This window comes from Oncorhynchus keta, chromosome 33 (genome assembly GCF_023373465.1).
Source record: "Oncorhynchus keta strain PuntledgeMale-10-30-2019 chromosome 33, Oket_V2, whole genome shotgun sequence".
NCBI classification, from domain to species: domain Eukaryota; kingdom Metazoa; phylum Chordata; class Actinopteri; order Salmoniformes; family Salmonidae; genus Oncorhynchus; species Oncorhynchus keta.
Genome location: NC_068453.1, coordinates 8,119,186 through 8,142,837, shown reverse-complemented (window position 1 = coordinate 8,142,837; position 23,652 = coordinate 8,119,186). Strand labels below are relative to the sequence as shown.

Sequence of the window (23,652 nt, the reverse complement as noted above, 5' to 3'; positions counted from 1 at the left end):
CTGAATATGGCGATTTGGCTCTCGCCTCCTGTAAGATTACCAACCCCATCGACGGGGGGATTGTACGATAAATCTCCTGGTAGACGCAGCACTTCGCTGTTGTCAGGTGTATCCCTTGTCGCATTAGGATACAGCGGCTATGGAAACATATGTCTCCGAATCTTTGAGGCAGGGGTACATTCGGCCCTACACTTCACCTGCCTCCTCTAGTTATTTTTTGTGAAGAAGAAGGATGGAGGTCTGCGCCTGTGTATTGACTATCAAGGTATCAACCAAATCACTGTGAGGTACAGTTACCCACTACCTCTCATCGCCAGTGTGATCGAGTCAATGTACGAGGTGCATTTCTTCACAAAATTGGATCTCAGGAGCGCCTACAGCCTGGTGCGTATCCGGGAGGGGTACGAGTGGAAGACGGCATTTCGTATCACCTCAGGGCACTATGAGAACCTCGTCATGCCGTACAGGTTGAAGAATGCTCCATCAGTCTTCCAGGCTTTTGTAGACAAGATTTTCCGGGACCTGCACGGACAGGGTGTTATGGTGTATATCGCAGACATTCTGATATACTCGCTACACACGCCGAGCATGTGTCCCTGGTGCGCAGGGTGCTTGGTCGACTGTTGGAGCATGACCTGTTCTTGGTCGACTGATGGAGAAATGCCTGTTCTTTCAACAGTCCGTCTCCTTCCTAGGGTACCGCATTTCCACTTCAGGGGTGGAGATTGAGAGAGACTGCATTTCAGCCTTGCGTAATTGGCCGACTCCCACCACGGTAAAGGAAATGCAGCAGTTTTTAGGGTTTGCCAACTACTACCGGAGGTTTATCCAGGGTTTTGGTCAGGCAGCGGCTCCCATTACCTCACTGCTGAAGGGGGGACCAGTGCGTTTGCAGTGGTCGGCTGAGGCGGACTGGGCTTTTGGTCAGCTGAGGGCTCTGTTTACCTCGGCTCCGGTGCTGGCACATCCGGGTCCCCCTTTGGCGTTCATAGTGGAGGTAGACTCGTCCGAGGCTGGGATAGGAGCCGTGCTCTCTCAGCGCTCGGGTACGCCACCAAAGCTCCGCCCCTGTGCCTTCTTTTCGAAGAAGCTCAGCCCGGCGGAGCGAAACTATGTTGTGGGGGACCGGGAGCTGTTGGCTGTTGTTAAGGCCTTGAAGGCGTGGAGACATTGGCTTGAGGGGACTACACACCAAAACAGGTGGCGAGGAGACCGAACCCTCGCCAGGCACGGTGGGCCATGTTCTTTACCCGTTTTGTCTTCACCCTGTCCTACAGACCAGGTTCCCAGAACGCTAAGGCAGACTCACTGTCCCGGATGTATGACACAGAGGAGCGGCCCATGGATCCCACTCCCATACTTCCGGCCTCTTGCCTGGTGGCACCGGTAGTGTGGGAGCTGGACGCGGACATCGAGTGGGCGTTACTAACAGAGCACACTCCCCCCCCCCCCTATGTCCAGCTGGGCGTATGTACGCTCCGTCTGCTGTCCGCAACCATTTGATCTGTTGGGCCCATACGTCACCCTTCACCTTGGCATCAGAGCCAGATCGAGGCTCCTGCAGTGGGTGACTGGTTTAGGTGCGCTGAGCAGACCTGGGACACCTCTCATTTGCACCTTCAGCGGGCCGTGAGGCACCAGAAAACCTGCGCAGATTGCCACCGCAGTGAGGCCCCGGTATTTGTTTTATACTGGTGCTGTTCGTGGAATAAATTTCCTTGTACACTTATCTCTGCAATCCTGCTCCTGATTCCATGCACTAGTTACCCACACACAGCCTGACACTTACCAAATAGAGCTATCTTCTGTATTGTTGGGGATGAATCAGAATTAGTTGGGTAACATAGATAAGACGTTTTATTTTCATAATATCCTTGTGAGATACTTGTCATTTAGAATGTGTCTTTTTGTACTATAGTGTTGGCCGTTTGCAGTTATCCTTTCTCTGTTAGGGCTCAGTAACTTGGGCCCCAGAAAGGGGAAAGGTCAAGCTTGTCTTCATATGTAAACGTATCTTTTAAACCATGTGAAGGGATGATTGAGGGGGAACCAATTATCTCTTGGCCCCACAATGTCTGTGTGCCAGTCACTCAATACTTTTCTCATCAGGGAGAGGAGGATGACCGTGTCTGGAACTATTCTATGTTCCCTCTGAGGTTGGCCTTAACTTGACCTTGAGGCTCACTCTCCTCTCCGTGAGCTTGTCCAGGAGGGGTTGTATTTGAGATGGGGGTGTCTAGTATTGGTAATTGATATATGCCATTGGATGAGGTAATGTTTTGGCCCTATTTTGTACCAAGAACGAGATAAGAGCTTCGTTTAGGAGACCAAACTGAACGATAATTTATAGCCAATGCTGTCTGGCTATGGGATACTCCTCTCAGAAGTAAAGTCTTTCTTTGTGTAAATGTTCCTAAAGACCTGTGGTTTGTCATCTCGACTAGGGGGGTGAATCTTTGCTATAAAAGATCTTAGTTGCCATTATGTTGACCACTCTCAACTTTTCATTAGAGATACTGAAATGTTGAAAGTCAAAATGCTATTTCAAAAGCTTAATTATTAATAAAGGTGAAGATTAAGCATAACTCTGACTGGTGTGTGATTTTCTCTCTCATCATTTGGTAATTAAGGAAATTTCCACGACAGTATACCACCCCTACTGTACCTTGTCACAACACAACCGATTGGCTCAAATGCATTAAGAAGGAAATAAATTCCACAAATGAACTTTTAACAAGGCACACCTGTTATTTGAAGTGCATTCCAGGTGACTACCTCATGAAGCTGGTTGAGAGAATGCCAATAGTTAGTAAAGCCGTCATCAAGGCAAAAGATGTCTACTTTGAAGAATCTCAAATATAAAATATATTTTATTTATAACACTTTTTGGGGTTCTACATAATTCCATATGTGTTATTTCATAGCTTTGATGTCTTCACTATTATTCGACAATGTAGAAAATAGTACAAATAAAGAAAAATCCTTGAGTGAGTAGGTGTGTCCAAACTTTTGATTGCTACTATATATATATATATAAATGATGTTCTTATTTATAGATGCCTAACTCTCACAAGTAAAAAAAAAAAAAACGTACTTACGTTTCTTTAACTCGTGTCCTCTTGGAACGAGCCCAAACAATAAAGAACGTGCAGTCAAAATAAATAGTGAGCCAGGGCAACACACTAGCTAAACGCAAAACACAAAACCTATTTTACTGCTCACCCTATATCCGCAGTAACTTACCTCCCGTGATTTCCCTCAGTGGAATCAGGGTAACGAGTTGCAGTGTGCACGTGATGGTTAAGTGAAACTGTTTGCCACTCTTTTGGCTTTGGGCAAAGGACCAACGCAGTCCACCAGAACCCTGCTGAAATGTTTGTCAAAGCAGGAATAGGCTGCAAAGGTGCAACCGGCACAGCTTGGTTTGGTTTACCCGTCCGCTGGCAAACAAGATTTGTGAATGTATTTACAAGCAGCACGTGTTTGTGATTATCAGTCTGTGTGTGTGTTTGTGCATCTCTGTGAAGTTAGCACTTCATTCATTAACACACCCATAACCAAGGTCAGTTGGTTCACGGTGATTTGTCTGTCCGTGTCTCAGGATCTGAGCTGCAGCTAATCAGCTCTCTGTCCTCTGGTATTGTCTCCTGGGGGCCATTCAATCCTGCCTCTACAATGTTAGCGCTCTGCAAAATGGTTGACTCTCATAAACACATCACTTCCTCCCAGTTTCTGATGGCTGCATTTGTAACCTGGCAGCTCACGTCCACACTCCACTTTGCTCACGCAGTTGATAAACACAAGCACACAGTCCAAGTCAACATTCACTCCCGTCGGCTAGTAATAATAAAGTGTACCGCTAACATTTGGAGACTGTCAACTTCCATGACGGTCTATGATATCTTTATATTATTTTGTGATACACACGATATGAACAGATCTCTATTTTGATTAATAACATAGCTAAGCTTATGAGGAATAAGATGAGACATCCATTCATGCATTCAAAGATAATGACAGCAGTAATAGCCAGAAAGCGTTGTGCTGGGAAGAACAGCGTGATTTGATTGGTCCCCCCGGGGAGTGTGGCTGGATGCAGAGTGGCTCGGTCAGTGTTGATTGGTTCTCGGGAGATCCTGCTGTGACTGGTCCTGGGGAGAGTGTTTTCTGTTTCAGTGGGGCGCTGTCCGGTAGCTGTGTGTGTGTGTGTGTGTGTTCAGCCTGTCTGGGAGCTAAAGGAGCTCTTCCTAGCCCAGCGAGCATCCACCCACTCACAGCTGCTCCCCTCCAACACTGTGTGTATGTGTGTGTTTGTCTGTGTTTGTCAGCGTGCGTCTGTGTAACTGTGTCTGTGTGTGTGTGTGTCCATATTTGTCCATTCTTGTGTGTCAGTGTGTGTCTCTTTATCAAAGCTCTGCATACCTGTCCAGACGTTCTGTCCTATTATGAGTGGTACTCCCTGGAGTCTCTGTTTGAAGGTCTCAGCTATAAGCCTGCTGGCTTCTGCTGCTGCCTCAGACACAACTTTACTTTCAGACCGAACAGAACTAACTTCAGCCACTTGTTGGTATCGCTGTTGGCCTGTTTCGTGTGTGTTGTGTTTGTCCGTTGATAGGCTGATGATGATCAAAAGTTCTTTCCTAACCTCTGCTTGTGTGTGTCCAGATGGCCCTGTGATCTGGAGGATGCTGACCTACCCCCCCACACGGAGAGCACTCCTGGTGGGATGTGGACTACAGATGTTCCAACAGCTCTCTGGGATCAACACTGTCATGTGAGTACACAGCCTTTAGTATCTTAGTGGCCTGAGTGGCCCCTTGCACATTGGATATGGTACTGGCACTGATCTGTATATACTTACATTCTCGTGGTTAAAAAAAATCTTATCTTTCTGTTCCTCGTGTTCTTTTTGTTCGTTTTTTTTCTGCACTGTTGGGAAAGAGCTCGCAAGTAAACATTTCACGGTACTGTTTTACGCCTGTTGTGTGCTGTACACATGGCGAATAACTTTGAAACTTGGAAACTTGTTGGTTAGATTTTCCACATGAAGGAGATTTGTCTTATTTAACTCTGCATGTTGGGAAAGAGCAAGTCAGCATTTCACTGTAAGGTCTTCACTTGTTGTGTTTGGCGCATGTGACAAATAAAACGTGATTTTGATTTGATCTGTGGGTGAGGCCCTGTTATAGACTAACGTCCTGTCCAGGGTGTGTACTTGTACATCAAGCTGCCTCGCGCTACAGAAACAGGAGATCTGCTCCGGCTCCTGTGCGCCGTTTCGGCTCCCACAAACCAAGGCACTTGTGCAAGTTCGGTGGACTAACATGCCTAAGGTACAGCTCAGTGAGGTAACATGCTTTTGATTAAGCTACACTCATATTTACAGGATCAACTCCGTCATGTGAGTGGGACGGTAACATGCCTATAGCCTTTAGCTTAGTGGGCTTACACGGCCCTCCGACTCATGTCGAATACCAGTTCAGTGGTCCAGTCAACACTTAGACAATTACATGCAGGATCATGTGCTGTGAAGGAGATAGTTCACAGTGCCACACCTGTGTGATTGATATGCTGTTAATGCTTCGTGCACTTTTATGCACTTTTCAGGGTCAATTGCTCGCTGAATTTCCTTTGTGCCTGTAAGGTGCTAAACCATTGAATCTTTATTTCCATCTCAAGTGAGATTGCATCGTCTAGCTTTCTCTCATCCCCCTGAGCTCAAGCATATTCTGGGCATTGTAAACAATCTTGCAATATGTGCTGTTGCTAAGCAACCATTCGAGGTGAGAGGAAAAGGACGAGTGGGTGTGCGTGGGTGTAGGTTTGGTTCGGTGTGTGTGCGTGCGTGCGTGTGGCTGATAACCAAGGTTTTAATTTTGTGTGTGTACGTGTGTGCGTGAGTCTGTTAAGGTAGCTTGCGTGTGTACGTATGTGCGTGTGAGTCTGTTAAGGTAGCTTGCGCGTGTTTGTGTGTGTACGTATGTGCGTGTGAGTCTGTTAAGGTAGCTTGCGTGTGTTTGTGTGTGTACGTATGTGTGTGTGAGTCTGTTAAGGTAGCTTGCATGTGTTTTGGTCCGTTGCTGTGTTTACCTCTTCCCTCTGGTCATTTGTAAAGCCAGAGGTGGTGGCAGAGACAGCCGAGTGACAACAAATCAGGTTGATGGGTTGTCTGTCACAGTGGGATCTGACGTGGGGCACATGCCTATGTGTCACTCCCTCTTCACCAAACCAGCCCGAGCCCAGATAGGTTCAATGGTTCAGGGCAGTCACACAGAGACACTCACTGTTTCCCTGCCCAGCCCAAGATTGTCTCAGCTGGCTAAGGAGTATATGGAGAGAGAGTCCCCCATTCTTTGTCCTGTCTGTGTCACTCACCCGTCCTCTGCCCAGCCCTCAAATGAGACATCGTGATTCTTCTTCCTAAGGTGCTTTGGAAGAGTTTCATTTGGTATGAATCCTGTCACTCACTCTGAGTACCTCTTTCTTTGTTCAGACCCTGTCATGAAGAGAAGACTCTAGATGCTGTTGCACATTCCGTCAACACCCCAGCTTCGATTCCTCCCGGACTCTCTCAGGCACACTCCTATAACGGACTCATAGACACGAGCATGCACGTATGCACAGTAAACACAGACGTTGTTGTGAACTGAACTCAGAGTGCTGTCGGATTAACGTCCCCCACCTGCCAGAGAGCGTCGGGATGAGAGATGTGTTGATCCATATCTCTCATAAAGGTCTCCCGAGACATGTGCTGATTGTTTGGGATATGTTTGTGGTTCCTTGCAGGCCTCTCTCTCTCTCTCTCTCTCTCTCTCTCTCTCTCTCTCTCTCTCTCTCTCTCTCTCTCTCTCTCTCTCTCTCTCTCTCTCTCTCTCTCTCTCTCTCTCTCTCTCTCTCTCTCTCTCTCTCTGTCTCTCTGTCTCTCTGTCTCTCTGTCTGTCATTGTGAGCCACAATGAGGAAAAATGATGAACTAGCCTGTCTTGTCAGTGAGGATGTGTCCTCTTCTTATTAGATCTGGAATCATAACGATTAGCCACATTATCCAGCACGTAAATGTCACTGTAAGAGAGAGAGGGGGGGAGGTAGAGAGAAGCAGGCAGACAGACAGAATAGAGGGTGAGGTGATTAAGAAATTGACAGAGAGAGAGGGGGGGAGATAAAGGGAACGAGGGAGAATTAATGAGAGAATGAGGGGCCGAGAGGGAAGGTCATCTGTCTGTTTCTCCTCTGCCAGCAGTTAAGCCTGAGAGTACAGCGAGGGCCTACTAATCCTGTCTGGCAGACTAGCAGAGGCCACAGGTGTTGTTGATCCATCCATAATAGACCATGTCTATTAGTGATGATGTCACTGAACATTGGGCATGTCTTACTCTGGTCTCAACATGATGCTCATGTCCACAGATAACCTGATTACTTACAGTATATGTCAAAGTTTGTATTTAGTAAGAAATATGCCACAGCATGTTATACTACAAAATTATACATTATTTGGAATTAACCAGCATAGGGTAACCTTTCAAATGATGTTGTTTATATCTTCATCTTTTGGTTTGTCATATTTTAGTGTGTAATTTAGTTTTGATGTGTGAATATTTGTTTACGTGGGGCAGTTGGTAGACACAGATGGTCAGCTGTAGAAATGTCATCTTGGAGATGTTGAGACATGCCAATTAACTAGTGACTCAGCTGGGCAGCCTGGGAGGAGAGCTGTAAAGGTCCAGTCGTTTGTGTGTGTGTCTGTCTCTATGTGTGTCAACCTTGTATTGCCCTTGATGACTGATGACAGTCTGTTGTGTATTTCTTATAGTTGGTAAGCAGCTTTTAGACTATTGTAGTAGAAAGGCCTCATGCCGCTTATGCAGATCACGTAGCTGTGTGCAATTAGCCTATGGTAATATTATTCTGTCTGCACACACACACACACACACACACACACACACACACACACACACACACACAGAGCCTCCTCATTGGGTTAATCCACAGCAACCTGTTATTTAGACGCTCTAATTGTCCTTTTATAGTCTACTCTAAGTGTGTCAAAGTTTATGTTGTTGTGGTGTGTGTTACTGTTGCTGTTGCAGTTCATTTCAGAGCCCGTTTGGACTTTGTTGTGGTACTTGTTTGTTTATTTTTGACCGTCTGATCCACCTTTCCAGTCAAAAACTCTGGACCCTAGTTGTTATCGTTTTTCTTTTAGAGGTGTGGAGGCGCAACCGTGTTGTTGGTAGAGTTGAACAGGGCTGAGCAGTATGTGTTCTCTATGTTTAGAAAACTCTGTCTCTGTGCGCCTCCTGCGTTCAGCAGCATTAGACATGAGTGTGATAATGCATTCATCTCCTTTCAAGAGAGACATAGGCCAGTTCCCAAGGGAGACATTTCTCTCTCTCTCTCTCTCTGAGTGCCCCTATGCTTTCTATCTCTCTTGTTTCTCTCTCTCCCATCCCTCCTCCCTCTTGTTAATTGATATGATTGCATTATTGTTACCTGGTTAGTGTGCTGTCTGTGAGTATCAATGTGTTTAAATGATTTTGCCATTGAACCCACAGACATGAGTGGTTATTGGTTAGGGATATGATATGGTCCTCTCACTCCTCGCATCTCACACACACACACACACACACACACACACACACACACACACACACACACACACACACACACACACACACACACACGCTGCTGCTTTAGCATACACTATGTATTCAACTGCATTACCAAGACACTACACTACACACACATACTACTCACTGTATTTGTAAATACGGTCATGTGTGACATAGCAGTAACACATTCATTATCTATACTGTATATCATATTGTGTACATATCAGGCTATTAATATGGATACTACCTATACTATTATTATTATCATTAGTCATTAGTATTTATTTTAGTCCTATTATTGTTATTGATTACTGTACTGCAATGTTGTGGGAGCTAGTATAACTTTTTATATCTGCTGTAAAGAGTGTATGTGACCAATAAAATGTTATTTGTGTTGGCACACACACACACACACAAACACACACTCCTCGTGTCACATTGAGGCTACCAATGCATCCATCCGCTTTAACGATCAGGCCATCATGACCTTTCCAGACAATATCATATTGTTTGCCTTTAGGTCAGCTATCAGCGTAGCCAGCTTCAAAGGAGCTGTGATAGGGTAGGTAGGGTAGGTATTGTTCCCTGGGACCTTAGACCCCCAAGTATCTCTGCCTGCGTCCCAAATAGCACCCTATTCTATATATTGCACTACTTTTGACCAGGGCCCTATTAGCCCTGGTCAAAAGTAGTACGCTATATAGGGTGCTATTTGGGACGTAATCTCTATCTCCTGGGATGGAGTGGGCTTTGCAGCTTGCTCTCTCTTTCCCTCTTTAATCCTTTTCAATCGGGTGCATATTCAATGGAGCTCCAGTGGTGCATTTGTAAATGTCAGCCATTAGTGAACAACTTATGTCCCTCTCACCTTTAGAGCGAAATGGGCTGGAGCAAGGCAGGTAGTCAGAGAGAGGTGAGAGGGGAGCAGAGGGACGAGGAGGATGAAGAGAGGGAGAAGGAGGAGAGGTGGTAGAATTTATCGTACGGGACTTCTCTCTGGCCATGTGATTAACTCCAGGTCACACACAGTCCCACTCCTCTCTTGTATTCCTTTCATCCACCAATCTCTCTTTTTGCCCATGTGCCCAAGCTTCAGAGGTGAGTGTACATAAGCATATCTCTTTCAGACACCACTTCCCTCCTTCTCTCTTCCGCCTTTCCATTCCATTCCTCATGCTTCACCTCATCGCCCTCTTTCCCCTCCTCGACTTTCTCTTCCTCCCCTCTCTCTGACATCTTTGTCGTCACCTTGTCTTCATGCCGGAGTGGAGAGAGGAGAAACGTGTGAAGGGAATCAACGGCAGCGCAGGTCCCGTTTTCAGAAAAGAGATTCTGAAGGCCATTTCACACCTTCTGCCTGCTCCTCTCACATCACATACAGCCACTGGCACAATCTGAAATGGCACCCTATTCCCTATATAGTGCACTACTTTTGATCGGAGCCGATAGTGAATAGGGTGCCATTTCGGACACTACCACTCTGTTATATAACCTCCATCTTGCACCTGTGCATCCTCTTGGAGAAGGTCAAGGGGTCAGTGTTGGTGACACACTGGGATCTGGTCAAAGTTGCTGTTCTTGTTGCGTTTTTGTGTATTTACACAATCTACAGTCGACCATGTCACCTCCTGTGTTTTGGTTTTCAAGAGCCAGCTTGTGTCTAACCCAGTCAAAGTCAGCCAATGTTTGTCTTAGACTTTTTACTTCACATCTCAAGTAGGAGTTGAGTGTTTTCTTGTTTTTGTAATGATTTGTTTTGTCTCTCCATTGTGAAGTTACCATTCAGGCGTAGAAGGGTGTGTGGGGTGCGGACGAGTGTATTAGATGGTTGTAATTGAACATGTCCATGGCATATCGCTGACCTATTGCTAGATGTCACTTATTAAAGATGGTGGTTACCATGGTGAATGGAACAGGCTTCCAGATAACTTTTTTTCCCCTCCTCCCATACTGAGAACAAGAGTTCTCTCCTCTTTTCTTTATTCCCTCTCTCTTTCTTTCTCTCTCTTTCTCCCTTCTTACCAATGTTTTTTTACCCACCTAGACAGGAAGCAAAATAAGGGTGGGCTTTTACTGGCACACGAAGATCTGCATGAAGTCTGACTGTAAGGGCTGTGTCGGGTCTTGATATTTTGTCCGCCAGTTATTGTCATGCAAAAGACTACGCTCTCACGGTAATTAACTGTTAATTAACATGAACAAGTAAACACATTTAAGCAGGGCTCCCGAGTGGCGCAGCTGTCTAAGGCACTGCATTTCAGTGCTAGAGGCGTCACTACAGACCCTAGTTCGATTCCAGGCTGTGTCACAACCGGCTGTGATTGGGAGTCCCATAGGGCGGGGCACATTTGGCCCAGTGTCGTCTGGGTTAGTGTTTGGCTGGGTTAGGACGTCATTGTAAATAAGAATTTGCTCTTAACTGACTTGCCTAGTTAAATAAAGGTTCAATAAAACATTTCTCAAGGCCTCCACACAAACAAGCTGCTAATGCTGCCGTTGGAACATTTACATTTAAAAAAAGTATAGTAAATCAATTGAATGTACACCATCACGGTGCATCTATTATTTATTTTAGGAATGTCCGTCTAAAGAAACATTATGATATGAAGAAAATGTATTCCAGAAGAACAGAATATGAGTCGGCCTACTGTATGTTATCTGGCTATGAGTCGTGCCATAAGCTGTAGGCTTGTTCATTTAGCAGAGAAGATATGCTCATAAGTCCCTTGATATTATTTTATATTATACAATTTATACTGAGAAGGATATAACTGAACGTGGCTGAATAAAATAGAAAGGATATTTTTCCCATTCCAGAGCGAGAGTCAGCATATGAAGTGGCTATGTTGAGCGTAAAAGTGATCATTTGAAACAGGTCCTATATGCTAGATTTAGAGTTATTTGGCAACTTTAGGTGTGAATGATACAAACCTTAGAATGTCTTAGAAATCAACACATATATGGGCTCTGCATGATGCGACTTCGGGCTGTTGAGGATTTGAGAAAGTCGCAGAAAAAGCTTGTGCTCTGTTCCTTGCCTTAGGCACATACCGTTCTCTCATCAAGTGATCATATTTTCACCCATCAGACTATTCTCAATTTAATATTGTCTTTAATAATATGTCAAATTTGTTTTTCAATTTAGAATTACCCATTATATCAAATGGGCAGGAATAGGGGCAAGAGAAAAAATAAATTGAATCCGTATGCTCTCGAATAGTGAATAAGGGCCGGTTTGTTTCACTCATGTCACGTAGGCTACTCAGGTTATTTTTCCGCACGACAGGTGATATTCCGCCCAAACTCTGTATGCCATGGGCTCTCCAACCCTATTCCTGCACCGACCCAGTGCTTCATTTGGGAAATCGAAATCTGTTCGGGAACATCAATAGAAACATGTTGTCACAATGAAGCGTGCTATTTCATTAAACTGTTGACAGCCCCTCTCTGCACACTGGAGAAATTAATGAAGGAGAGAGGGGAGGAGATGGAGAAGCATGGTGGTGAGATATTCTGTAGTTAAAGGTCATGTGTCAGCCTATTAATTATCAAAACATACAAAAATGCCCAATTACTAAGCTATTCAAAATAAAATACAAATTCGCCATAATTGTAGGCCTACTCTGAATTTGTTTAATTAGGCTAGACCAATTATGTACCAAAGATATCTTAAATCAGTATTTTAAAAATGGTTTTCTGCCATGTGTACTATGCGGTAGGCTATGTATTGTATAAAGGCACAATCATTATTTTCATTCAGCTTTTCTTTTGGGCTTGGACTCATATATAGGCCTATGCATAAGCTATAATATGCATATGGGTGTTTTGAATTAACCTGTTGTTGAAATTCTTTCTTCAAATTGATCATCACAGTGAGGTGAGTTTTAAAAGCACATACTGTTTTGATGATAAGTGTTTGACGTGATTTTTAGATTGCATTCGCATTTATGTCAGAGTGTTTAGAGGGACAACAGAGCCCTGAGTATGAGACCATTAGGACATGATAGAGGGACAGTAGATTCCTGAGTCCTAGGCCATTAGGACCTGATTATCATTAGCGAGTTGGGTACTACTAACATATGAATTGAACCTTTATTTAACTAGGCAAGTCAGTTAAGAACAAATTCGGACGGCGCTGGGCCAATTGTGCGCCGCCTTATGGGACTCCCAATCACGACCGGTTGTGGTACAGCCTGTCCAGAGTGCATAAGAAGAGATTACCCTGATTCAACAGTCACGTAGAATTTGACTGTGGTCATGAATACCGTCCTAGTGCTTCTTAGTTGTGTTGGATGAATCGTTTTGGCTACAGAGCTTCAGTCTTCTCGTCCGTTCCTGTCGTCATACATATCATTTTAATAGGGGTTTCATATACGACAGCTTTATTGAGTGTCTGAGACCTTCCAGACATGACAAATGTACTGCCAGCTGTGTCCAGGTCAGAGTAGTTACCCTGGTCTAAAATGTATTACATTTCATAACAAATTGAACACAGACATTTCAATTAGCACAGGCTCTTATCTACAATCTACAGTATTATTGCCATTTGCCCATCTCATCACCTGTAGAATGTTTTTGCGGGCAGTGTAATTTATATAATTGGACTGTGAGCTCCTCGAGAGTCCAAGAATGAGCCTGCATCATCATCGTTAACAGGGACTGGGGAAGGTTCATTCTTCCCTCTGCAAGTGGCCTGGCAGGGGGTCTCACCCACAGAAATAAATCTGTTTTATTCCACATTTCTGGAGTGGAGTCAGAGCCTAAAGATACACACACTTTGGCTGTTTGAAACTCTGATTTTTAACTAGCACCATGTGGTTACCACCCAATAGTCTGTATTATGGCAGTATTTGGATGCTGTGCTGGAAGTGCTTCCATGTACACTTACGTAGTGTTTACAGTGCTCTGTGTAGCTGGTTACATCATGTTTGTTGTGGATGTGGTGATGCTATGTTCTGTCAGAGCACAGGGTATCTGGCTGGGCTGGTTAAATGTGAGCTGTGCTTCCTTTCCGGCTGGCCTTGCTGCTTCTTAATCAATCTGATTCAAACCTGAGATGGAGCTTAGAGAGCCTCTATTGCGGAGAGATTTTACACCCGCTGCTACTACAAACCCCTTATCAGTCATACTGTGTTTCCGTGAGTGTGTGTGTGGGCAGATGCATACTGAGATTGAAAGCCTCTGCGAGGCGAGACAGAAATCAGGCGGCTTTGTTGCCTTCCTCCCGCCCAACATGTTGTTACATCGCCGCATCCGGCTATTGCCAGTGCTATGGGCTCAGTTTTTTTCAAAGGCTTTGCTTGATTAGTATATTTATTGACCATGTATGTGGACCTCATGACCCCTTACACCTGTACTTTAACTCTGAAGTGTTGAACTTCGACTCAAGTTGAGAAACATGTTGGCTGACTTGACTAAAGGAAAGATTTATGCAAATAGGCAGTCGGTAGGAGTGTTTTGTTTTGAACAAGAGTCGACGGGTGCAGATGCTTTTCAAGAGATTGAAAAACAAAATGCTAATTCACGGCTCCCTGCAGAGAATGAGTGAAAAAGTGAGGGAGCGAGAGAGAGAACACGAAGGACGGTCTTTTATTTTTTTGAATGAATGCCCTCCTCTCTCGTCTTTTTTTGGTGAGAATCGTTGCGTTGCGTTCCGAGTGCCTGTATTTTCTCATTTAGCCTGGAGAGTAAGTGTTTTTCTACAGAGGCTGGGGTGCTGCCTTGTGAAGCTGGGAGAGAGTTGATCAGAGAGGGGTGTAGTTCCCTTAACCACTGATATACGGTCCAATATTTTTTCAGTCACTGTACGGGAATCAAGATCTGTGGCAACTTCTACCTTGAGCAGCTCTCAGGACTAGGATCTTCCTCCACCGTCTATATCACCTGGTCCCCTAGAAATGAAGCATGTCAAGGAGAGAGTGTTTAGAGGCACTGTCTGTCGAGCTTGATGAGGTGTAATTTTCCTAAGTGAAGCAGAGTTCAGCAGCATCCAGGCAGAAAGGTGGCACTTTAATTAGACAGTGACACCAGAGTGTTTGTGTCGCAAATGGCACCCTATTCCCTACATAGTGCACTACCTTTGTCCAGAGCCCTATGGGTCCTGCTCAAAAGTAGTGCACGGGTGCCATTTGGGACACATGGCAGATACAAGAGTGGATGGGGTGGATGGATTGGGACTTGGCTCATTGTGTCTATCTCGGGTTGATTGCTTTACCAGTGGTTGATTGGTGGCCACTCAACTCAAGAACATAATGGAGTGTACCTCTTCTCTACGGAGAGAATCATTAGCATATGGTGATCTGTCTCTTTCAATCTGTTTCCTACTTATATCTCGCTCTCCCAAGCTCTCTTGGCATGAGAGGGACAATCCAATGCAATACAACAGACAATCTTAATGACCTTTGGGTTTCCTGTCCTGTCCTCAATAGTCTGTAGATGGCCATTCCAGAAGGACATTACTTCCTGGCTGTTCTTTCCAGCATAGCCAGATAGTGGCCACCACCCTATTGTCTTTGTGCATCAACATGGCGTCCAGCTAGTGTCTTTATACAGTAGCCATGTGGTGATTGATGATGACCATATCCTGTCCTCTGTGTGCAGGTACTGCAGCACCACCATAGAGATACATTATATCTCTGTGCCAAATTCGCTCTCTTTCTCTATGGTTCTGTTGACTGATGAGACACCCTCTCCTCTATGTACAGGTACTACGGCGCCACCATCCTGCAGATGTCGGGAGTGCGGGATGACAAGCTGGCCATCTGGTTGGCCGGGGTCACAGCCTTCACCAACTTTCTGTTCACCCTCCTGGGGGTGTGGCTAGTGGAGAGGGTTGGCCGCAGGAAACTCACACTGGGGAGCATCATCGGTGAGGGTCAGAGGGTCAGGGTAAAGATAAATGTATGGATTCTGATGATTCAGAGACACATTTAGTGTGTGTGAATTGATGGCATATTGGATCCCAGTATGCGTTTCCAAGTTAGTTCCACAGACAGATTTGAATGGAATTACATGGACTACGTGAAATTACAGTATTACATGAAATTGTAATACATGTAACTAAACAGACAGTCGTAGTAACCCATATTCTGTGCAAAGCAGTACACTGTTTGGTTAGACTGTATGTGTTTTCTCCTAGGAACATGTCTGAGTCTGTCTCTGCTGGCCATTGGGTTTCTGCTGTCTGCCCAACACACCCCTCCTGTCACCCTCCACCCCACTGACCCCTCAATGGTCAACTCCACCTGCAACAGACACCTGTGAGTACTCCCTACTCTACTACTGTATTATACTGTACTCTATCTGCACTGTACTGTCTACTGTGTACTGTCCAACACAATACGGTGTATTCTGTAATATTCTGAATATAATTACTTTTCATGTTATGGGGGGCCTCCCGAGTGGCGCAGGGGTCTAAGGCGTGAGGTGTCACTACAGACCTGAGGTTGATCCCAGGATGTAACACAACCGGCTATGACCGGGAGTCCCATAGGGTGGCGCACAATTGGCCCAGCGTCATCCGGGTTAAGGGAGGGTTTGGCCGGGGGGCTTTACTTGGTTCATCACGCTCTAGCGACTCCTTGTGGCAGCCTGACTTCGGTTGTCAGTTGAACGGTGTTTCCTCACAATGGGGCGGCTGGCTTCCGGGTTAAGCGGGTGGGTGTTAAGGAGGACGCATGACTCAACCTTCACCTTTCCCGAGCCCGTTGGGGAGTTGCAGTCAGGAGACAAGATCGTTATTGGATATGATGCAATTGGGGAGAAAAAGGGGGGTTCAAAATATATATATATATATATATATATATTCTGAAGGTAACATTGACATATGTACATCACTTTAATGTTACGTGCAGGAGTAAAAAAAAATGTCTCAATATGAACCTGAGCCACCATGAATTAAAACATTGTCACTAATGAGGGTATTCTTTATTGGGAGCCTCCAACAAAATCCAGGTAGAATCAGGAATTCCCCAGGGCAGCTGTTTAGGCCCCTTTCTTTAAAAAAATCTACTAATGACATGCCACTGGCTTTGAGTAAAGCCAGTGTGTCTATCTATGTATGCGGATAACTCAACACTATACACAACAGCTACCACAGCGACTGAAATGACAGCAACACTGAATGGCTGGCAAGGAATATGTTAGTCCTAAATATTTCAAAAACTTAAAGCATTGTATTTGGGACAAATCATTCACTAAACCCTAAACCTCAACTAAATCTAAATTAAGCGAGTTGTGGACATAACACATTGATACAACAGTAGCTAGCTATGATGGGGAGAAATCTGTCTATATTAAAGCACTGCTCTGCATTCTTAACAGCATTATCGACAATGCAGGTCCTACAGTCAGTGGTTGGCTCAGTATGGCTGGCCCTTGGATGTACACAGAGAGCTAACATTAATAATATACATGCCAATCTCACCTGGCTCAAAGTGGAGGAGAGATTGACTTCATCACTACTTGTATTTGTGAGAGGTATTAACCTGTTTCGACGAGCAATCCCGTATCCGGGAGCGTAATTATAGCCTCAAGCGCATTACCATAACGCAACGTTAACTATTCATGAAAATCGCAAATGAAATGAAATAAATATATTGGCTCACAAGCTTAGCCTTTTGTTAACAACACTGTCATCTCAGATTTTCAAAAAATGCTTTTCAACCATAGCTACACAAGCATTTGTGTAAGAGTATTGATAGCTAGCATAGCATTAAGCTTAGCATTCAGCAGGCAACATTTTCACAAAAACAAGAAAAGCATTCAAATAAAATAATTTACCTTTGAAGAACTTCGGATGTTTTCAATGAGGAGACTCAGTTAGATAGCAAATGTTCAGTTTTTCCAATAAGATTATTTGTGTAGGAGAAATCGCTCCGTTTTGTTCATCCCGTTTGGCTAAGAAAAAACCCAGAAAATTCAGTCATTACAACACAAACTTTTTTCCAAATTAACTCCATAATATCGACAGAAACATGGCATGCTGAAAGACCCAGCCACATTTCATCTTCAATGCCCTTGCTGATGGTAGGCTTTGTTACTTTGGTCCCAGCTCTCTGCAGGTCATTCACTAGGTCCCCCCGTGTGGTTCTGGGATTTTTGCTCACCGTACTTGTGATCATTTTAACCCCACGGGGTGAGATCTTGCGTGAAGCCCCAGATCGAGGGAGATTATCAGTGGTCTTGTATGTCTTCCATTTCCTAATAATTGCTCCCACATTTGATTTCTTCAAACCAAGCTGCTTACCTATTGCAGATTCAGTCTTCCCAGCCTGGTGCAGGTCTGCAATTTTGTTTCTGGTGTCCTTTGACAGCTCTTTGGTCTTGGCCATAGTGGAGTTTGGAGTGGGACTGTTTGAGGTTGTGGACAGTTGTCTTTTATACTGATAACAAGTTCAAACAGGTGCCATAAATACAGGTAACGAGTGGAGGACAGAGGAGCCTCAAAGAAGAAGTTACATGTCTGTGAGAGCCAGAAATCTTGCTTGGTTGTAGGTGACCAAATAGTTATTTTCCACCATAATTAGCTAATAAATTCATAAAAAATCCTACAATGTGATTTTCTGGATTTTTTTCCCTCATTTTGTCTGTCATAGTTGAATTGTACCTATGATAAATTACAGGACTCTCATTTTTAAGTGGGAGAACTTGCACAATTGATGGCTGACTAAATACTTTTTTTGCCCCACTGTATATAGTGCCTCTTCTGCAGAGTCTGACACATAAGGGGTAATATGTGATGTATTACCTGGAGGTGATAGAAATAACACATTTGAATGGACTGATTCCTCTAGAGAATTAAGCTCCTGGTTCAGAATGGTATGGTCAAATATTGAGTAACTAGTTATTGTGTGTGTGTTTTTAAAATTATTTCCCTTTCATTCAATTTAGTCCATAGGGAGAGATCTAGGGGGAATTTCCTTGTGAAGTAGGCCCACACTTTGTTTCAATACGACATGTGTTATCCAGGCTGTATCACAGCCGGCCGTGATTGAGAGTCCCATAGGGCAGTGCACAACTGGCCCAGGGTCTTCCGGGTTTGGCCGGGGTAGGCAGTCATAGTAAATAAGAATTTGTTCTTAACTGACTTGCCTAGTTAAATAATGGGTAAAATAAAAAATTAATGAAGTGGTTAGAAAGTCTCACTTTGGATCCCAGTATTCTTTGAAGAACTTCGGATGTTTTCAATGAGGAGACTCAGTTAGATAGCAAATGTTCAGTTTTTCCAATAAGATTATTTGTGTAGGAGAAATCGCTCCGTTTTGTTCATCACGTTTGGCTAAGAAAAACCCCCGAAAATTCAGTCATTACAACGCAAACTTTTTTCCAAATTAACTCCATAATATCGACAGAAACATGGCAAACGTTGTTTTCAATCCTCAAGGTGTTTTTCAATATATATTTTTTATTCTATCAGGGGTTCATTTCAACTTTAACTTCAACAGATTCCATTAGCGACAGTGCAACAGGGGTTGGGTCTCTGTTCTTGGAAAGGATGGAGAGAGAGTGAACGAGAGAGAGAAAGAGACCCTGTCTGCCTTCTGAAAGTCCGTGCCACTCTCTGTCCTAATTTACACACCGGCATGTAGACTGAGTGTACAAAACAGGAACACCTGCTCTTTCCATGACATAGACCGACCAGGTGAATCCAGGTGAAAGCTACGATCCCTTATTGATGTTACACTTCAATCAGTGTTGATGAAGGGGAGGACACAGGTTAGAGAATCATTTTTTAGCCTTGAGCCAACTGTGACATGGACTGTGTGTGTGCCATTCAGAAGGTGAATGGGCAAGACAAAATATTTACAGTGTCTTCAGAAAGTATTCAGACCCTTTGACTTTTTCCACATTTTCTTACGTTACGTCCTCATTCTAAATAGTTTAAATAGTTTTTTCCCCCTCATCAATCTACACACAATACCTCACACTGATAAGAAAAAACAGGGACTTTCAAATGTTTTGCTTATTTATAAAAACAAAAAAATGGAAATATCACATTTACATACGTATTGAGACCCTTTACTCAGTACTTTGTTGAAGCACCTTTGGCAGAGATTACAGCATTGAGTTGTCTTGGGTATGATGCTACAAGCTTGGCACACCACACCACTTCTGTGGCCTGCTCTTTATGTGCTCTTCAATGCTAGTAAAACGAAATGCATGCTCTTCAACCGATCGATGCCCACACCCACCCACCCGGCAACCATCACTACTCTGGACAGCTTTGACTTAGAATATGTGGACAACTATAAATACCTAGGTGTCTGGCTAGACTGTAAACTCTCCTTCCAGACTCATATTAAGCATCTCCAATCCAAAATAAAATCTAGAATCGGCTTCCTATTTCGCAACAAAGCCTCCTTCACTCATGCTGCCAAACATACCCCCGTAAAACTGACTATCCTACCGATCCTTGACTTCGGCGATGTCATTTAGAAAATAGCCTCCAACACTCTACTCAGCAAATTAGATGCAGTCTATCACAGTGCCATCTGTTTTGTCACGAAAGCCCCATATACTACCCACCACTGCGACCTGTGTGCTCTCGTTGGCTGGTCCTCGCTACATATTTGTTGCCAAACCCACTGGCTCCAGGTCATCTATAAGTCTTTGCTCAGTGAAGCTCCACCTTATCTCAGCTCACTGGTCACCATAGCAACACCCACCCGTAGCACGCGCTCCAGCAGGTATATTTCACTGGTCATCCCCAAAGCCAACACCTATTTGGCCACCTTTCCTTCCAATTCTCTGCTGCCAATAAATGGAACAAATTGCAATATCACTGAAGTTGGAGACTTATATCTCCCTCACTAACTTTAAGCATCAGCTGTCAGAGTAGCTTACCAATCGTGGCAACTGTACACAGCCCATCTGTAAATAGCCCATCCAACCAACTACCTACCTCATCCCATTTGTTTTTGTTTTTCTGCTCTTTTGCACACCAGTATTTCTGCTTGTACATCCTCATCTGCACATCCATCACTCCAGTGTTTAATTGCTAAATTGTAATTACTTCGCCACTATGGCCTATTTATTGCCTTACCTCCTTACTTCATTTGCACAAACTGTTTACAGATTTTTGTATTGTGTTATTGACTGTACGTTTGTTTATCCCATCTGTAATTCTGTGTTGTTTTTGTCGCACTACTTTGCTTTATCTTGGCCAGGTTGCAGTTGTAAATGAGAACTTGCTATCAATTGGCCTACCTGGTTAAATAAAAGTGAAATCTCTGCAGATCCTCTCAAGCTCTGTCAGGTTGGATGGGGAGCATCGCTGCACAGCTAGTTTCAGGTATCTCCAGAGATGTTCGATCGGGTTCAAGTCCGGGCCCTGGCTGGGCCAATCAAGGACATTCAGAGACTTGTCCCCAAAGCCACTCCTGCGTTGTCTTGGCTGTGTGCTTAGGGTCGTTGTCCTGTTGGAAGGTATATCTTCACCCCGGTATGAGGTCCTGAGCGCTCTGGAGCAGGTTTTCATCAAGGATCTCTCTGTACTTTGCTCCGTTCATCTTTCTATCGATCCTGACTAGTCTCCCAGTCCCTGCCGCTGAAAAACATCCCCACAGCATGGTGCTGCCACCATGCCTCACCGTAGGGATGGTGTCAGGTTTCCTCCAGACGTGACATTTGGCATTCAGGCTAAAGAGTTCCTTTTGGCAAACTCCAAGCGGGCTGTCATCTTCCTTTTACTGAGGAGTGGCTTACGTCTGGCCACTCTTCCATAAAGGCATGATTGGTGGAGTGCTGTGGGAAGGTTCCCCCATCTCCACAGAGGAACTCTGGAGCTCTGTCAGAGTGAACATTGGGTTCTTGGTCACCTCTCTGACCAAGGCCCTTCTCCCTCGAATGCTCAGTTTGGCCAGCTCTAGGAAGAGGTGGTTCCAAACTTCTTCCATTTAAGAATGATGGGAGGCTACTGTGTTCTTGGGAATTATCAATGCTGCAGACATTTCAATGCTGCAGATCTGTGCCTAGACAGAATCCTGTCTCAGAGCTCGAAAGAAAATGAATTAACGGCATGGTTTCTGCTCTGACATGCACTGTCAACTGTGGGATCAACTGTGTGTGCCTTTCCAAATCATCCAATCAAGTTGTAGAAACATCTCAAGAATGATCAATGGAAACAGGATGCATCTGAGCTCAATTTTGAGTCTCATAGCAAAGGGCCTGAATACTTATGTAAATAATGTATGTATATATCATTTCAAAAAAAAAAAATTAGCAAACATTCTAAAAATCTTTTATCACTTTGTTATTATGGGGTGTTGTATGTAGATTGCTGAGATTATTATTATTATTTTTAAAATCCATTTTAGAATAAGGCTGTAACGTAACAAAATGTGGAAAAGTAAATGGTTCTGAATACTTTCCGAAGGCACCATAAGCGCCTTGGAACGGGGTATGGTAGGAGGTGCCAGGCACAGTGTGTCAAGAACTGCAACCCTGCTGGGGTTTTCACATTCAACAGTTTCCCGTGTGTATCAAGAATGATTCACCAACCAAAGGACATCCAGCCAACTTGACACAACAGTGGGAGGCATTGGAGTCAACATGGACCAGCATCCCAGTGGAATGCTTTCGATACCTTGTAAAGTCCATGCCCTGACGAATTAAGGTTGTTCTCAGGGCAAAATGGGGTGAAACTCAATATTAGGAAGGTGTTCCTAATGTTTTGAACACTCGCTCATCACTCAACAAACAAGACAGACTCATTTAAGACAGACTTGTCTTTAAGGCAGGTGGAATGGGGCTGCTGTTCTGTCATTAGAGCTACTCTCTCTGTGAATGAATACACTCTCTGAAATGGGTATGCCCTATGCTCGCCGCACTACACACTCGCGCATGCACGCACATGGATGCGCACACATACCACACACATAAATACAAGCTCTCACACACACACACACATAGATTATTCAGGTATCAGAGTAAAGCGCTAAAGATAGCATCTTCTCCATTCACAGAGAGGAAAGGTGTTCCGTTATACCTCCTCGAGGATCTTGTCTCTGTATGTGACATCTCTGTCCAATCCTCCTCTGTGATCCCAGGCTGTGTGAGCCGTGTATGCTGGACCCGGCGTGTGGCTTCTGTTACCGTGAGAACAGCACGGCTCTGTTCGCCTCATCCTGTGTACCTGTCAATACAGCCTCCACAGAGAAGGCAGCCTGGGGCAGGTGAGCTACAGGAGGCACTAAGGGGAGGGAGTGTGTGGTTGTGCATAGGGCAACAGGGGGGCAGGTGAGTCATAGAATGCGCTCTGTGTGTGGGTTTATTTGTTGTACGTTTGTGAAGGGGATGGAGGGGGTTAGTAGATGGCGGTGAATAAGACTCCTTGAAGAAGGCTTGAGAAGTGGTTCTTCTGTAATTCTGTACTCAGAGTACCCCTCCATCCATAACATAGCTACTGTTGCTACAGTACAATAACTGTCTTGTACCATGTTATTCTAGGTGTTCCAACTCGACCCAGCTGAGAGTCCATACGTACTGGGCCTATAACTACTGTCCCACCTCCTACTCCTGGTTGGTCCTACTGGGTCTTGTTCTCTATCTGGCTTTCTTCGCCCCAGGTGAGAGAGACAACACTGATCTTTGTAGAGATTCAATGTATGTTGTATTTCACTTTCACTGTGGGGCAACTACTAACTAAAGAATCGCAGAATTAGGAAATGTGATATCTCATTTCAAGTTTGGCGTTAACCATGCATTGAGGTCATTTGGGTTTGATTTGTGTGCTTACTGTATATAAGTCTCGATTCAGCAATGTTTGCATACTGAGGGGTAGTTGCTGTACTGTAGAGCTATTGTATGCCCTGTGTCATCCCTCTCCTTCCAGGTATGGGTCCGATGCCGTGGACAATCAACTCTGAAATTTACCCCCTGTGGGCCCGGAGCACAGGGAACGCCTGTTCAGCTGGAGTCAACTGGACGTTTAACTTCCTGGTCTCCCTCACCTTCCTCCATGTGGCTCAGAATCTCACCTACTACGGTAACACAGACACATCTTCCTCCACGTGGCCCAGTCCCTCACCTAGTACAGTACAGAC

General features: G+C 44.5%; 1 protein-coding gene across 1 annotated transcript in view; it reads left to right on the top strand.

The window, feature by feature from the left end:
* LOC118366143 (proton myo-inositol cotransporter-like) overlaps positions 1–23,652 on the top strand; it is a 70,832-nt gene that overhangs the window by 44,130 nt on the left and 3,050 nt on the right. Inside the window, exons 4-9 of the mRNA XM_035748583.2 lie at positions 4,666–4,774; positions 15,313–15,476; positions 15,747–15,867; positions 22,657–22,782; positions 23,057–23,175; positions 23,442–23,594. Coding sequence (XP_035604476.1) covers positions 4,666–4,774; positions 15,313–15,476; positions 15,747–15,867; positions 22,657–22,782; positions 23,057–23,175; positions 23,442–23,594 — 792 coding nt within the window. The remainder of the gene's footprint in view (positions 1–4,665; positions 4,775–15,312; positions 15,477–15,746; positions 15,868–22,656; positions 22,783–23,056; positions 23,176–23,441; positions 23,595–23,652) is intronic.